We start from the raw sequence: 17,209 nt of genomic DNA on the forward strand, positions 1-17,209 counted from the left end.
TACTCGACACAATTGATGTCTGGATTGTCATAAGACCTGTGAGAGACCCCAATTTGATGATTTATTAAAATTAGAAAAGTTTAACCAAGGAGGCCAAAACAAGAAAAAAGACTTGTATGCTGAAAATTACCAACTATTTCTAAAATAAACTAAAGACCCAAATCATTAGAAGGATGACTTGTGTTTATGAATTGGGATATTTAATATTGTCAGAATGATCACATTACTCAAAGTGATACATCCAATGTTCAGTGCAATGTATTTTTTGTAGAAATAGAAAAACCTATTCAAATTGTTAATATGGAATTTCATGAGACCCTCAAATAGCCAAATGAATTTTGAAAAAGTGGTGGGGTGGGGGGTGGGGCAAATAATTTGTTTTCATTTTAAAACATACTATGAAGCTACAGGATTCAAAACAGTCTTGCACCACCATAAACCCAGACATGCAGGCCATGACACAGAATGGATTGTGTCTCTGTCACTTTCATGGATCATTTCAACGGGTACAGAATTCTAGGTTGTTTTTTTGTCCTTAACATTTAAATGTTTTACAATTCCATGAAAGGGAAGTTTCAATAATTCTCATGTTGGTGTTGTTGTTAGGTGCGGTGGAATCGGTTCAGAGTGGCCCTGTGCACAGCAGAAGAAAGCGCGGCCCAGTCCCGCTCCAGCCTCACCATGTTGGAGTCCACTGTTGCACCACTGCGTCCTCTCTCGTGTGGAGGGCCTTCCCCTCTTTCACTGCCCCCCACTTTTGCTCTACCGTTAACTGTTTTAGTCACCTGGCTTCTTTCAAGAATTTTTTGTTTGGCTTTTCCCCACTCAGCTTACATAAGAAATGCTCAGGTGTGGTTTGTTTGTTTCAAATTTTTTTGCTTGGTATTTGTGGACTTACTGGATCTGTGGTTTGGCACCTAGCATTAATTTTGGAAATTCTCAGCCATTATGACTTCAAATGCTTCTTCTGTTCCTCTCTCTCTCTTTTTTTCTTCCCTTTTGGTATTTGCGTGATGTACAAATTGCAGCTTTTGTCATTGTCCCATGGTTCTTTGATACTTCATTCCCTCCTCCTTCCATTCTTTTCCCTCTCAGTTGTCACTTTTGGGTCGTTTTTATTGTATGTCCTTAAGCTCACAGATTCTTTCTTTAGCTGTTTTCAGTCAACTGATAGTCCATTGGAGGCTGTCTTAGGCTGGGTTGACTAGAGAAACAAATCCAGAGACACTCATATATATGTATAAGAAAGAGCTTTATACCAAAGTGCAATTGTATATTGAAAAAACTTCCCAGCCCAGTCCAGATCAAGTCCATAAATTCGATATTAGTTCATGTGTCTGATACTAGTCTATAAATTCCTCTTCAGACTCATGCAGCACATGCAATGATGCCGATTGCAGGAAGATCACAGGCAGGTGGGTGAAAAGTCTTGTGGATCCAGTGGTGGTGGAAGCATCTCAGCGCTGGTGTGGGTCTCCATGTGGCTCCTCCAGCTCTCTGAGTGTGGCTCCTCAACAGGAAGGTGAAGCAGAGAGAGAGTGTGTGTCCCACCCCAAGGGAGAAAGAGAGGAAGTTCCCAGAATCCTCATGAGAAAGCCAGGCCCTCAAGGACGTATCATTTGGCCGTGAGCTGATCGAAAGGCTAGACTCCACCCCTTTACTCTTACTATCCTCAAGTTGACACGAGATTATGTAACTACCATGGAGGGATTCTTCATTTCTCTTTCAGTGCTTCGGATTTCTAACAACAGTTCTTGATTTCTTAGAATTTCCATTTCTCTGTACATGACTCATCTCTTCTTGCATGCTGTCTATTTTTTTTCCATTAGACTCCTATTATAATCTTTTTTTTTAAAAGATAACTTTATTGGGTGCTCTTACAGCTCTTTATGACAATCCATACATCAGTTGTATCAAGCATATTTGTATGTATGTTGCCATCATTGTTTTCTAAACATTTACCTTCTATTTGAGCCCTTGGTATAAGCTCCTCTTTCTACCCTCTCTCCTTCCTCCTGCCTCATGACCCCTTGATAAAGTACAAATTATTATTATTTTCATATCTTACACCGACTGCTCTCTTCCTTCCCCTTTGGTTTCTTTCCCCTCCCCTCCCTACCTTCCCCCTCCCCTCCTGGTACCACTACTTCCATTTCTGCTCCTGAGAGGTTTATCCCACCTAGATTCCATGTGTGTGAGCTCTTATCTGTACCTGTGTACATGCTCTGGCCTAGCCTTCAGTGAGGGCAGGATTGGGGTCACAATAGAGGGGGGTGAGGAAGCCTCAAGGAACCAGAGGAATATTGTGTTTTACATCAGTGCAAAATCCCCCTTTGGTTGATTCATCCCTTCCTTGAGACCCTTCTGTGAGGGGATGTCCCACTCTTTACAGATGGATTTTGGGTCTTCTGCTCCAACCTCCCTCGTTCTTAACAACATGTTTGTTTGTTTGTGTTGGGTCTTCTGATGCCTGTTACCTGATCCTGTCAACACCTTATGATCACACAGGCTGGTGTGCTTCTTCCATGTGGACTTGTTGCTTCTCTGCTAGATGGCCGCTTGTTTAACTTCAAGCCTTTAAGACCCCAGATGCTATATCTTCTGATAGCCAGGCACCATCAGCTTTCTTCACCACATTTGCTTGTGTACCCATTTTGTCTTCAGCAATTGTGTTGGGAGGATGAGCATCACAGAATACCAGGTTGTTAGAACAAAGTGTTCTTGTATTGTGGAAAGGCTTGAGCAGAGGCCGAAAGTCTGTCCCCTTCCTCAATGGAAGTGATATAAATAGTCCTTTCAGGTAAGCTTTTATGTTTACCAGCCCAGGAGTTAGTCGGTGTTTATTGTTTGCTCTAGCTGTAGTACCAGAGGCTACAATTTCCTTTAATATTCTTGTTTTCTTTCCCTTTGTCTTTGGGTTTTCTAGAGAACTCTTTCATAAATAGAGTTTTAGCCTTGCAGAGCCTTGTAGTGCTTTCTACTCTATTCTCTTTGAACTATCTGTACAGGGGCATTGCTAACGTGGTGGTATGGTGTGCGGAGGGGAAGGCTCTGATAATCTTTAGTACTCTATTAGGATTGTGGTCCTGGGCGCTAATATTCTCCAGTATTTTTCAGCTTGCACTTGTCTTCTGTCATTATTGTTCAATGAGTAAAATCTATCTTTGAGAAGTTCTTGAAATTCAAGTGATATATGAGGGGCACCTCCAGAAAAATTGGAAAAAATTTCAAAGTTATGTATTAAAAATTTGTTTTAAAAGAAACCTTATCATCTTCAAAGTATGCCCCATTACACTTAATGCATTTATCAAATCTGTGATTCCATTCTTTGGAACGTTTTTCAAACTCATCTGTTTGGCTGACTGACAGCACCTCCTTCGTTTTGTTCTTCATCTTTTCTACATTGTCAAATAGCTATCCTTTCATGTACCTCTTCATTCTTGGAAACAAAAAGAAGTTGCACAGAGTGAGGTCCAGCTGAATAAGGTGCATGGGGCAAGAGAGGTCATCTGTTTTTTGCTAAAAACTGTCACACTGAGGTGGCTGTGTGGGCAGGTGCATTGTCTTGTTGGCAAAACCAGTCACCTGTCTGCCACAAATCGGTCCTTTTTTGTTGCACACTGTTACACAATATCTTCAGAACCTCTAAATAGAAAGCTTGATTAACAGTCTGACCTGGTGGAATGAATTCCAAATGCACCATGCTTCGACATTTCCGTCCGTTTGGGAGGCTGATGGATGTCTAAAATGCAGTTTGTCATCAATCGACATCTCACCTTTTTTGAAAAGAGAAAACCACTCGTACACTTGAATTTTCCCCATAGTGCTGACTTTGTAATATTTTCTGCAGCACTTTTTTCTAAGCAGGAAACAAAATTTCACAGCTGCATGCTATTCTCTTAAAATCGGCCATCACAAAAAACAAGGTTGGTGCAAACTGCTTTTACAAAAAAATTCCCTGTGACCCTAGAGAACCTTCCCAGGAGATGCCACTGGGTGCACTAACTCAGGGTGAGTTGCTGGATGCTCACCTAGTGGGGAAAATCCAGACTAAGAAAGCTCCTCCCAGCAGGGCTTTTTTTTTTTTCTTCCCCCAGTTTTTTTTGTTACCTTCTCATATACTCAAGGTTGTATTTTGACTCTCTGCATTTGTTTTAATTTTCTTCAACTTCAACCTGAATTTACTTATGAGCAATTGATGGCCTGCTCCGCAGTCAGCCTCTGGCTTTGTTTTGGCTGCTGAATTTGGGTGTCTCCATTATCTCTTCCCATGGTGTCATCAATCTGATTCAGTTTCCAAGCTAAGAATGGACTATGAGAGCCAGTGTGTAGAAGAGCGACATTAACGAATTCACCACACTGCGGTGTCCATATGGATAAATGTGTTTTACAAGGGCTCTGTACTTTTCTACTAAGTGAAAGCCAGTCATTAGAAACCTTAAATTGAAAATACCCCGGAGGCCACCTTTTACCTAGAATAACAGGTTGGCTCATTAAACAAAAGATACAATTCATGAGTATTGCACATCTTAAAAAAAAAAAAATCTACATGAGACCAAATGGGCAACCACTGCTCTGCACCAAGATAGAAAGGGAAAGGAAGAGAGCAAGAGAAATCAGATGCCTGGGAATGAAATGAACCAGAGCAGGATGAATGAGATTGTGGACACGTTATGAAAAACATAACCAGTCACTAGTTAATTTGTGTACTAATTGTTAAATGGGAACCTAATTGGCTGTGTAAATGTTCATGGAAAATGCAATAAAATATTTTAAAAAAATCAGATATTATTTGCCCAGATTTCTTTTTCTTTCTCTCTCTCTCTCTTTGTTTTTATTAAGATTGCCTTCCTCTATTTTAAGGATCTGAATAGCAAATCTTCCTGCTAATGGAGCCTCACTGCCAGTGCGCCCATTGACCCTACAAGACAGAGTGGAACTGCTCCTACGGGTTTCTGGGACTGCACATCTTTATGGTACTAGAAATAGCTCTCTTTTTCCCAAGGAGCTATGAGTGGTTTAGAACTGCTGACCTAGTTCTTAGCAGCTCAACACACAACCCACATTCAAAAGAGTTTCCTGTGTGGGAGGTATTACTTAAGAGATATTGAGTTTCTATTCACCAAAAGCCAAACCAAACCAAATCCAGTGCTATCTGGTTAATCCTGACTCTTAGTGACTCTAGAGGATAGAGGAGAAACTCAGAAACTTTCTGAGACCATAATTCCTGATGAGAAGAGGCAACCTCTTCTTTCTCCTGTGGAAACTTTCACATTAAAAAAAAACCAAACCCATCAATTGTTATCTGCCCGTCCAGCGTGTGCTCTCTGCACTGCCTTTTAGCAGCAGAACAGGAGTGGTCCCTCAGCTGTGGGGACAAAGTGGCAGCTTGAGTCTCTGCACACTCCCCTTTCCTGTCTCTTTGGAGCTCTGCTTCACCCTCTCAATCTCCTGTTCGCTCTTGTTCCTTCCCTTTCTTGGCCTCCCTCTCTATACTCTAGACCCTTATCTGTCTCTTGGCTTGACCCCAATCTCTGGGTTTCTTTACATTTCACCTCTAGCTCGAACCATGTTTCCCCTCCACAATACCAAGTCTTTAAAAGAACAAACACATCCGTCTTGGGAGAAGTACAACTGGACGCTCCTGAGGGCAAGGAGCGAGACTCCGCTTTACATACTTGGGACATGCTGTCAGGAGAAACCGGTCCCTGGAGAAGGACGTCATGCGTGGTGAAGTGGGGGGTTGCTGAAAAAGGGGAAGGCCCTCCAGGAGATGGCCTGACACCGCGGCTTCCTTGAGGAGCTCAGACATAAGAACACTGGTGAGGCTGACACAGGACTGGGCAGTGTTTCGTTCTATGGCACACACGGGGTGCGATGAGTTGGATCCAACTCCGCAGCAGCCACACAGCAAGAAGTCTTTACCATCTGTGCTTTTCCTCTTCTGCCAATGGGAACCAGTTGCTGTTGAGTTGATCCCAATGGCTGGTGATTGTCTGTGTGCAGAACCGTGCTTCATCCTTTTCCCGGAACTAATGACCAAGCCTTTCCTCGGAGGTGCCCCCGGAGACTTCATTTTACACTTCAAAAGTCACTCACTGCCACCGAGCCCATTCCAACGCCTAGTGATCCTGTAGGACAGGGTAGAACTGCCCCGGTGGGTTCCCAAGGCTGTAACTGTTGACGGGAGTAGAAAGCCTCATCTTTTCCCTGAGGAGCAGCGGGTGGCTTTCAACTGCTAACCTTCTGGTTATCCACCCAACGGGTAACCACGCTGCCGTGCCACGAGGGTTGTTCGTTGACTGCGGTCAAGCTGGGGCCAATTCATAGCATCCCCTTGTGGTACAGAGTAGAACTGCTCCCTAGGGTTTTCTTTGCAGTAATCTACAAATGGTTAGCACACTGGACCGTTAACCAAAAGGTTGGAGGTTCAACTCCACACAGAGCTCCCATGGCCTGGTGCTCTGCTTCTGAAACATCACCTGATTAACCACAGGCGTGTCAACCCTAGGAAACACAGGTCTACTCTGACACATATGCAGTTGCCATGAGATGGAATCAACAGAACATTAAAAAAAAATTCTTTCTCTGTGAGGTCACCAGGGACTGGCTGTGTCCCTGAACCCCAGATTGTACCTTCTTCCAGGCTGCTCCCATTCCTTTCTCGTTCAGGACTAGGGGTGGTCATAACTCTCCACTGTTGCCCACCCTGGGGTGCTGTTGCACCTCTTCTTGGTTTCCTTATACCCACCTGCTTTGTAGGCAAGTCCTTTATTAAATTCACTTCCAGGGATCCCGTGTGAAGCTGCCATCTTCTTTCCCCCAGGATCTTGAGTGAACCAAGTGTGAGCCACCTGAGAAACAGCCGAATCCCCAGACAGGAAGTAGGGTTCAGACAGCAGTAGGGTATACTCTTTTTTTGGGTTCCTTGATTTTATTTATTTTTAATTAAAACAATTGGGAGTTAATACATCTATCATGCCATAGTTCAATCACATCAGGCAATATTGCATCATTGCTACCACAACCAGTATCCAAAATTCTTTTCCTCCCTGGATTCCTCAATATCATCTCCTTTTGATTCTCCTAACCCCCCATTATACTCTGCACCCCACCCCCAATCCTTATTCTACTTGCTGTCCCTATAGGTTAATCAATCCTGGCTTCCATCTACCAGAAAACAGGACAACTTACAACACAAATTCAAGAGGGTGCCCCCCAACCACATAACACCTCTGAGATAAACCCTACTGGAAGCCGTTCACCAGGTCTTGACCCTTACACTCAAAAACTCAAAGTCACAGCCAGGGAAACGATTCTGACTCATAGCGACCGACTCTGCAGGGCAGGGTAGAATTGCCCCTGTGAGTTCCCTGAGACGGTCCCTGTTGAGTAGGACACCCCATCGTCATTGTCCCTCGGAGCGGCTGATGGTTTCAAACTGCTGACCTTGCAGCCCACTGCATAACCACTATGCCATGGGGCTCCTTGGACACATAGAGCATGTCTTCATTGGGATGTTAAATTTTCTTGGGAAAGATTTGCTCTTCATAAAACTTATCATTGAAAACATTGACTCACAGACACGAGTTGTTCCGAATGTACAAAAGCGCTTCCCGATAAGCAAATCCCAGTAGACACTTTTGTGTGAAACTTCATTCATGTTCAATTTTGAGCTAGTTGCTTAGCCATGTTTCACAGTAGCTGATGATTCATTGGAGGTGGCTACCATGTGGGACTGCACAGCCCCAACGTGCTGTGTGACCTTGGTTAAAATGCTCAACATCTCTGTGCTTCACTTTCTGCATCTCTAACGAGGGGACCCCAGCAGGTCCTATTTCAAAGGACAAGGATAAAGTGGGATGTTCTATGTAAAGCCCTCACGTGTCTCCTCAGTGAGTCTCAGGCTGGAGAGAGATCCTGAACTTGGCCCTCATCACACGGCACAGAGAACCAGGTCCTGGGGTCAGAAAAGTCCACGGTGGCATCTCTCCAAGGCGAGGAAAGGACAAACTCCTCCCTCTCAAGGGACTGAGATCACAGGTCCCCTCCTCCTAGGGTCAAAGTAGTACAATGATGGGGTGAGTCAGCTAGCTGCCAGGTTCAGGGTCCTGCATCCAACAAGTCTTGTAAGAAAAAGCCTGCTGGCCTCCTCCCTGCTCTCTTTTAAGAGCAGGGACAATTGGAGGCCAAGACAGGCCAACACGGACACACTCATTCACAAGTCCACATGGATGGGCTTGGACTGACCCCTGCCAGGAACTGGCCAGGTGCCATATCAGAGTGATGATGGGGCCAGACCCAAGCCCAGTGGACAATCAAGTGAATAGGACTCAGTCCTTGCACCCCTGGAGCTCAGACACTGAGACGGCGAGAAGGAGCGAGTGATAGCAAGTCACACACACACACGCAGGCCCACATACAGGGACATACAGCATTACCATTATGTACATACAAACACACCTGCCCATATAAAACCAGGCAAGTGTATATAAGCAGGCACACAGACACAAGTAGGCACACACACACACACACACACACACACACACACACACAAGCACCTCTAGGTTTGCCCTCAGAAAGTCACACGGCCATCCAAATGCAGGCACACCTTTCCATCTACAACTATGAAATATATGTGAGTCCAGTCCACAGACTATACAAGAGCACACGTGCAAGCGTGCTCAGACTCCACACAGAAGCAGACATCTTCATGTTTGCAATAAATACCACCATCGTCTTCCTCCTCTCCCCACCCCACACCTTTTTTTTGGGGTTTGGGATAAACTTGTTCATTGCTAAAGACTCCAAGTCCATTTCAATGTTACTTTCCCTCCTCTTTAAACCAATGAACCAACCACGCAACCATTCAAACCACTCTTTAGGTCTGAGGAATAAGGATTCTGGAGGGATTAAAAAAAAAGAAATATACTATATAGAGAGATTACATAGCCCATGTCAAGAAATGAAATAAACAATAATATCCTGTTAACTCCTCCATGTTTTTGGTCCCCATTCCCCCCGCACCGATATCCCTTCACATACAAAAATCCTACGATCACAGAGAGGCAAGTGAACATGGAACAGCGCATACATATCAGACAGGCGGGGAGGTGTATGCTCATCTCTATCATAAAAAAACAACAAACAACCAAATGAAACAAAACAAAAACCACCAGCACCAAACCCAATGACAACACACGCCCACTTCTACAAGAACCTCAGGCCTGCCTCAGGGGCCCTGCCAGCACGAGGGAGGGGTGAAGGAGGAGGGAAGGAGCAGGTTGCTGGGCCTCCAGAGGAGGAAGTATGATCCCTTAGCATCTCTTCTAAGGGCACACTCATGGACAGTGATGCAAGGGGAGGCGGGACTGATGGGGTTACATAACCGAGGGAGGAGGCAGGTTCAGATAAAAGTCCCAGCTCCAGCCTGCGGTGCTGCGCTGGCGTGGAAGACACTCAGCCTTGAGCCATGGAGCTCAGCATCCTCCTCCTCCTCGCTGTCTTCACAGGACTCTTACTTCTCCTGGCCAGGGGCCACCCAAAGACCCACAGCCGCCTCCCTCCAGGTCCCCGTCCTCTGCCTTTCTTGGGGAACCTTCTGCAGATGGACAGAAGAGGTCTACTCAAATCCTTCCTGAGGGTGAGAGCCTGAGGGGCGGGGTCAGGGGGCGGCTGGTCCCTACCTTGGTACTTGGGGATCACTCAAGGATCCCTAAGAGAGTCGGGTATCCCGGTTCAGGGATGGAGCGCATCCCTGGGTCGGTAGGTCAGGTGCATGGAGCTGAAGCCTGGTGGATTGTGGTCAGGTTGTCCCAATCCTTCCTGCTCCATTGAAAGGACACAGGCATTGTCCTTGGAGGGGACAGATGGCTATGAAGAGGTGTCTGGGTATGGGGCACAGGTGTAGAATTCTACTCTTCCCAGCTTCCCTTGATAGTCCCTGGATGCCTGCCCACCACTAGCAGAGAGAAAAAGAGGCGGAGGCACTAAACACTGGCTGGAGTCCAAGCCAGGGCAGTGGCGGAGAGGGAGGGAGAGCGGCAAGGGCAGGGAAGGATTCTGGGAGACTTGGAATGGACTCCTCATCAATGAGGTCCTTCTCCAAACTCACTGCCATCAAGTCGATGCCCGACTCAATGTGACCCCATGGAGCAGGATGGAACTGCCCCCTGTGAGCTTCTGCGATGGTAACCATTGACCGAGTAGGAAACCTCATCTTCCTCCTGTGGAGCAGCTGGTGGTTTTGATCTCTGGACCCTGTGGATCTGAGCCCAGTGCATAACCACTGTAACACCAGGGCTCCAGTAAGGAATTTAATGCGCTAGAAGAGTGGCTGCCATGTGTAGGTCATTTAGTCGGCTCACAATCACGGCTTTCTAGGCATGATTGCATTTTAATAATTTATCTATTTACCAACAATGCAATTGACTCATGCAGACCCATCCTTCCATGACTTGAGAACAACTTGAAGTGCTTTGTGTCCCTCTGACCGCTTCCACTTTCCTGAATTTTGGACCCATCAACCCTCTATTTAAAAAAAAAATTTAATTCTTTAAATGTTTGGCACAATTACCCAGTGAAGTCATTTGACCCTGGACTCTTCTTCATTGGGAGGTTTTGGGTTACTGGTTTGATGTTTTCACTTGTTGCAGGTCTAGTGAGAGTTTCTATCTCTTCTTGAATCAATTTAGGTCATTTGTGTGTTTCTAGGAGTTGGTCCCTTTCACCTAGTTGACATACTTGTTGGTTGACAGCTTTTGCAGTATTTGCTCATAAACCCTTCTATTTCTGTAGGGCCTGTAGTAATGCCCCCACCTTTGTTTCTGATGTTAGGTTATTTGCATCTTCTCTCTTTCTCCTTTGAACTTGTTGGTCTAGCTAAACGTTGTCCATACTGTCGATGTTTTCAGAGAACACACTTTGGCTTTGCTGTTTTTCTCTATGGTTTCTTTTTACCTCTCGATTTCCCTTCTCTATTTCCTCCATCTCTAGTCTAATCTTCATTGTTTTCTTCCCCCGTTTGCTTTTTGGAGAGAATGCTTTACCAGAGAGGTGGGTGTTTCAAGGGCCTGTTATTTAGAGTCAGTCCCTTTAGATGTATCAAAAGAGTGTTCTACTGCCATCTGGCCTCTTGCGTTTAGTCTTTCGCTCAGAATTGTGTGGCTCGGACTGATTTGTATGTTGTCAGTTCACCAGACCTTACTGACAATGACCCTGTGGGCTAGGTGAGGAATGATCCGCAGGTTAGCGGTAAGGGCGCACAACTGTATACATAGCTGGTGGATCTTAGGACCCGTTAGAGAGATCTGTATCTCCCGTGTCCTTCTCTCCATCTCCAGTGATTAAAGATGTTTAAACGTTTTGGCATAAATAAATCCTTCAAGCATTTTATTAAAGCTGGTCATCCTCCTCAAAATGTGCACACATTTGTGCATATAATTTAGGGGGGTCATAGACTGCAGAGGGTCTTCCAAGGACCCTCTAGATCCCCACAAGACTTCATTATCAGTATCTTTCAGGAGAAAGAGAGGGGGGGGAGGGAGGGGGGAAAGAGAGAGAGATCGTAAAGTGAAGCGATGAAGGCAGCACTACCCTCCCTCCGTTCCCTGATTCCTAACAGATTCCCAGTCCTAAACCCTTTTAGACTGGGCGGCATAGACTCCGCTTTCAGATTCAACTACGGAGTCTCAGTTTCCCCCTTTTGATTTTGGGCTGATGACACGAAGCATGTGTGCCTCACAAAGTTACTGTGCAGTTAAACTGCGGAGTGTGTAGAGCCTGGTGTACAGTACCCCCAAATATCCCACTGACATCGAGGTGAGTCTGACTCATAGTGACCCTACACAGGGCTCCCAAGACTGTAACTCTTTAAGAGAGCAGCCGGCCTCTTTCTCTTCCTCAGAGCAGCTGGTGGATTTGAGCCATCGATCTTTCAGTTAGCAGTCCAAAGCTTATCCCAGAACACCACCAGGGCTCCTTGGAGCTTATTAGATGAACTCGCTTTTGATCCACCCCGGTATTTACTTGATACTTCTTTTCTGCGCACCATCTGTGTGCCAGGAAATATTCTTGGCATTGATTGCACAGCTTGGGATAAGGCATATGCTTTTGTTATGCTCACGCGCATACTGGAAAGACATAAAAAATAAATAAGCAAGTCAGGAAATATCTGATAAGAACTGTGATGAGCATAAAATGGGGTGATCTTCTAGAAGGGAGTGAGAAACTTGAGTCACCAGGGAAAGACAGACAGACAGACTCAACCTTGCTGTGCTCCTGAGACCTTGTCCTGGACCCCAGCGCAAGGCGGGGTCATTGCAGGACCCCTGAATCGGGAACCAGCCCCGCATGTCAGGAGAAACAACCGAGGTTGTTTTTCAAGTCAGAGAGCGGGGAGGAGAGGGAAAAGTCAGTGGGATTATGGGGCCAGGCCATGTGGGGTCCTGAGCACCACAACAAAGACCTCAGATGTTGTTTTAAGGATGTAGAAGCATTGGAAGGAATAGGGTATGCTAGGGATAGGAGCGAATTGATATTTCAGTAGGATTACTCTGGCCTCAAAGAGTGAGATGACTGTAGCGAAGTCAGGGAGACCATAGAGGAGGGTCGGCAGAGAGCCAGGTGAGAGATTTTGAAGTTGATGGAACTCTATTTCTGATTTTAAGTACATTTTCATTGGAGTTTGACATCATCTCAAACGTGGCACAGCTCTACCATGCACAGCTCAACAGATATTCACACCCATGATATTGGCATGTAGAGCAAGCCTGCTCATTCCTTCCCATCATTACCCTCTACACTATCCTGAATCCTAGGTTCGTTTTGCCTCTTTCTGAACTTGGTATAAATAGAACAAGTTGCATCTTAAGTGTTTCCACTCAGCATTATGTCCGTGATTTGTCTTTGTTTTCAGCGATAGTTTGTTCTTTTTTCTTTGCTGTATAGTATTCCCTTGCATAGGTATATTATGATGCATTGATTCCTTACCTATGTCGATGAGCATTTTAATAATAAGGCTCCCATGACTGTCCTTATTCATTAAAAATAACATTTTTATTGACATAGTGACATATAGTTCACATACTATACACTAGTTTAAGCATATTGAAAAGGGTTATCCAATCATCACTGTTAAAATTTTTAGAACAGTTTCTTCTTATTTGTATTGGTTATTCACTCCCCATTTCCCCCCAAGTACATGGAAGTAGTAATCCAGTTACTGTCTCTATAGACTTAACTATCCTGGATTTTGTATACAGCACGACATCCAGTAAAAAGGAAAACAAACAAAGACCCAAACTCCAAACTCATTACCACTAAGAAAATAAAACATATAAGAACTTCAGTTGAAAAGTGTATATCTAAACATTCTGAGGCATTGCCAACTATTTCCAAGAAATAGTTTTACAGTAAATTACTTACACAGCATCAATGGAAAAGAGTTCCAATTTCTCCACATTTTTTGCCAACACTTGTTATTGTCTGTGTTCTTTCTTAGTAGTGATGAACTGCTAGCTCATCGTAGTTTTTTCCTCACACATCACACAATTTAATTAATCATATTAAGATAATTTGTGCAATCATCACAATCTATTTCAGAACGTTTTCTTCTCATACTCATTGCTGTTAGCTCCTCATCCTCTCCTGCCATGTCCCTATCCAGTTACTGTCTCTGTAGATCTACCTGTCCTGGCTATTTTTGGGGTGAGCGCATGTACACATTTCCAGTGGGGATGCATCTAGGCAGGAAACGGGGGAATTACTGAGTATGCACCAAAGTGCTTGGCTTCAGTAGAAATGATCAAGCAGTTTCCCCATTGGCCCTGCCGATATATTTTCTATTTCACGATCCTGACCGGAGGGCTGTGACTCTCTCCTGTCGTCTTCACAGTGGGCGCTTCAGGGTTGTCTCCTTGGGAATTGTCAGCAGCAGGTTGAGTTGCAGGAAAGATAGATGTGGTGATTTCGCGATGCCAGGAAGGTACGGTGAGGCTCAAGGCTATGGGTGGGTGATATCAGAAATATTTCAAAGTACTTCACCACCTGTATTTCTCCAGGCATCAACCAACCACAGCTGACCTTGGCTGCACCCAAGGCTAACCCTTTAGTTACTGGGTGCTGAGATGTGGGAGGAGCAGCCCAGGGCGGAGTATCATGAGTAGTGACTAATTACCAACACGTGTTTGCTGGGTTAGGAGTCCCAGGGGTCATAAAAACAGTCTTGGTTACTAACTGGAAGGTTGGAGGTTTGAGTCCACGGGGCCATGTTACAGAGTCAGAATCAACTATTATTTATTGTTGAGATTACCCTGTTTGCCAATTTAGACTCCAAATCCATTTCGTTCTTATTTTTTCTCTTCTTTTTTTTAAAAAGTCACTCAAACCACTATTTAGATTTGACAGATAAGGAATCTGGAAAGACTTCTTTAGAAAAAAGAAACATTATATATCTATATTGTATATATGAACATACTATATATGTATTTATATATATAAACATTATATATATATATTAAAGAGCTGGTCTCATGAAATAAAATAAATGACACTATCCTGCTAAACCCTCCATTTTTTGCCCCTGCTCCCCAATTCCCTCTTATCTTCCTGTTCCCACCCTGCCCCTGGCCTCCTCAAAGTCTTGCCTATTGGTGTACAAACCTCTGTTTCCCTTATAGCAATGGGGATAGTAAATATTCTTCCTTGTAATATAGGTATGATCTTGCAACTGTGTGTTTTTAATGGCTACAGAGGGGCACACCGACTCATTCGCTGTCTTGGGTGGGGCTTTGCTCACAGTTCCGAGAGAAGTACGGGGATGTGTTCACCGTGTACCTGGGGCCCAGGCCGGTGGTCATGCTGTGTGGGACGGAGGCCATACGGGAAGCCCTGGTGGACCAAGCTGACGCCTTCGCTGGCCGTGGGAAAATTGCTACCGTTGAGAAAACTTTCCAAGGATATGGTAAGAGCCTGAAAGCGGCAGGATCTCAGACTCGCACTCACTGCCACAGAGTCGATTCCGACTCGTAGCATCCCTGTAGGACAGAACAGAAGGGCCCTTGTGGGTTTCTGAGGCTGGACCGCTTCACGGAGGCAGAACTGCAGACTCCTCTCGGGGCACGAGAGAGGATGGGCTTGGGAGGATAAAGGGGGTCAAGGAAGACACGGGGTGTAGAGAGGGGCTCGGTGTCTCCTTCCAACCCCCTCTGCAACCTGTGCTTCTCCACCCCCCCCCCCAATCCCCCACCTCTCCCCAGGTGTCATTTTTGCCAACGGAGAGCGCTGGAAGACCCTCCGGCGATTTTCTCTGGCCACCATGAGGGACTTTGGGATGGGCAAGCGGAGCGTGGAGGAGCGGATCCAAGAGGAGGCTCAGTGTCTGGTGGAAGAGCTGCGGAAATCCCAGGGTGAGCTTGGGAGAGAGGGAAGACAGGGAAAGAGAGAGGGATGTGGGGGTGCATAGCAACAGAAAGACAGGGCTACCTACCTGGACAGATGACAGAGAGATGGGAAAAGATGGCTCTCAAAGACTTAGAGGGAGAAATAGGGGGCTAGGGATCGACAGAGATGGGTAGGAGGAAAGCACAGAGCTGGGGAGAGACAGGACGTCTACGGGATGCCAGGAAATAACTGGAAGACATATGCTCTTAGCTTGTATTCCAGGGAAGCAGTGCATGGATGAACACGATACACTGCAACACAATAACTCCTGGGAAGGGCCATCCAGTAGATTCCAACCCATAGCAACCCCATGTGGCAGAGAAGCGCTTCCCCATGGGCCGGGCTGTATGGAAATGCATTGGCACGTGCTTGTCTCATCGGGTTGCTCAGTTGGTTGAGCGGCCAGCCTTTGGCACCGCTGCACCATTCGCACCACCAGGGCTTGCTATGACATCACATGGTATAGAATGATATATTATGTCTATCAGGAAAGCAAGGAGGAAAGGAACAATGGGCACACGTGTTGGGCAGAGTCAACCGAACTCTGCTTTCCTTGGCTGAGCAGCTGATGAGCCGGCCGGGAGCAGAGCCAGTTGGGCAGTGGAAGGGCCCTGAAGGAATTGCTTTTGGCTGTTTCTGGATTCTCCAGAAGAGCTCAGGGGTTCAGCGGGGACAGCTAGAGGACTGCAACTCTGTGAGCGTCTCCATCTCCTTTATTTTCAATCTTTACCACTTTCTTTATTTAAATCTGATCCTGCCACACCGAGGCAAAGCCCTTGGCGGGTGCAGCTGAACAGCAAGGGAATGGAGCAGCGAGGTCCCCAGGGAATGCTGAAGGTGGACTTTGAGGCCAGGGTGTGGTGCCCCAACAGACTGGATTGGAAAACACTCCTAAAGGCCAACAAACGATCCTTGAATTAACTACAAACTTTTCTTTCTTCTTGTGTTTTTTTCTTTTGTCATTGGTTTTTCTGTATATTGTTGCTTGGTTTTGCTCTGTCTTGTTTTTGTGCATGTTATTATCTCCGCGGGTCTGTCTAAATAAGATAGGCTGAATGAACAATCTGGAGGAGAAAACAATGGACCAACAGTCCCGGGGGGGACATAGGAGAGGGGGAGGTGAGGGGAAAGGAAGTGGTGTTAGCAAACCCAGGGACAAGGGAACAAGTGATCCAAATCGGTGTGAGAGGCCTGGTAGGGCATGAGCAAGGTCAATGTAACTAAGGGGAATTGCTGAAACCCTGGTGGGGACTGAGTATGATAGTGGGATAGGAGGAAAGTCAAGGGAAATAGAGGAAAGAGCATTTATAGATGTCTAGATAAAGACATGTACATATGCAAATATATTTATATATGAGGATGGGGAAATAGATCTATGTGCATATATTATTAGGTAGCAGAAGGACATTGGGCCTCCACTCAAGTACTCCCTCAATGCAAGAATACTTTCTTCTATTAAATTGGCATTCTATTGTAGTATTAAATAAAAAATGACGCTGAGGGAGGTGGGGGGACCAGCCCCCACCCGCTGCTTGAACTCACTGGTTCAGTAATACTACTTCTGGGTTCAGTAATGCACAATTGTACGGTTGAGATATATAAATATTATATTAAAGTCATCGAGAGCATGAGAGATAATACAATAATAGAGCCAGACATATTACATGGTAACATTGCTCACCTCCGCCCGCTTGGTGGTCCTCGTGGGGGGAACCCGGCTGCCAGAGCAGGAGCCGCCTCCCTCGTGGGAGCTGCCCTCTCGTCCACC

The 17,209-nt window shown here is 45.6% G+C and overlaps 1 protein-coding gene across 1 annotated transcript in view; it reads left to right on the plus strand.

Annotated features, from left to right (window-relative positions):
• The first annotated feature begins 9,454 nt into the window (after positions 1–9,454).
• LOC101648692 (cytochrome P450 2B4) overlaps positions 9,455–17,209 on the plus strand; it is a 32,818-nt gene continuing 25,063 nt past the window's right edge. The window contains exons 1-3 of the mRNA XM_004710344.2: positions 9,455–9,643; positions 14,800–14,962; positions 15,258–15,407. Coding sequence (XP_004710401.1) covers positions 9,473–9,643; positions 14,800–14,962; positions 15,258–15,407 — 484 coding nt within the window. The 5' untranslated portion in view covers positions 9,455–9,472. The remainder of the gene's footprint in view (positions 9,644–14,799; positions 14,963–15,257; positions 15,408–17,209) is intronic.

Source organism: Echinops telfairi, unplaced genomic scaffold (genome assembly GCF_000313985.2).
Source record: "Echinops telfairi isolate 266 unplaced genomic scaffold, ASM31398v2 ScPeMD7_655;HRSCAF=1070, whole genome shotgun sequence".
NCBI classification, from domain to species: Eukaryota; Metazoa; Chordata; class Mammalia; order Afrosoricida; family Tenrecidae; genus Echinops; species Echinops telfairi.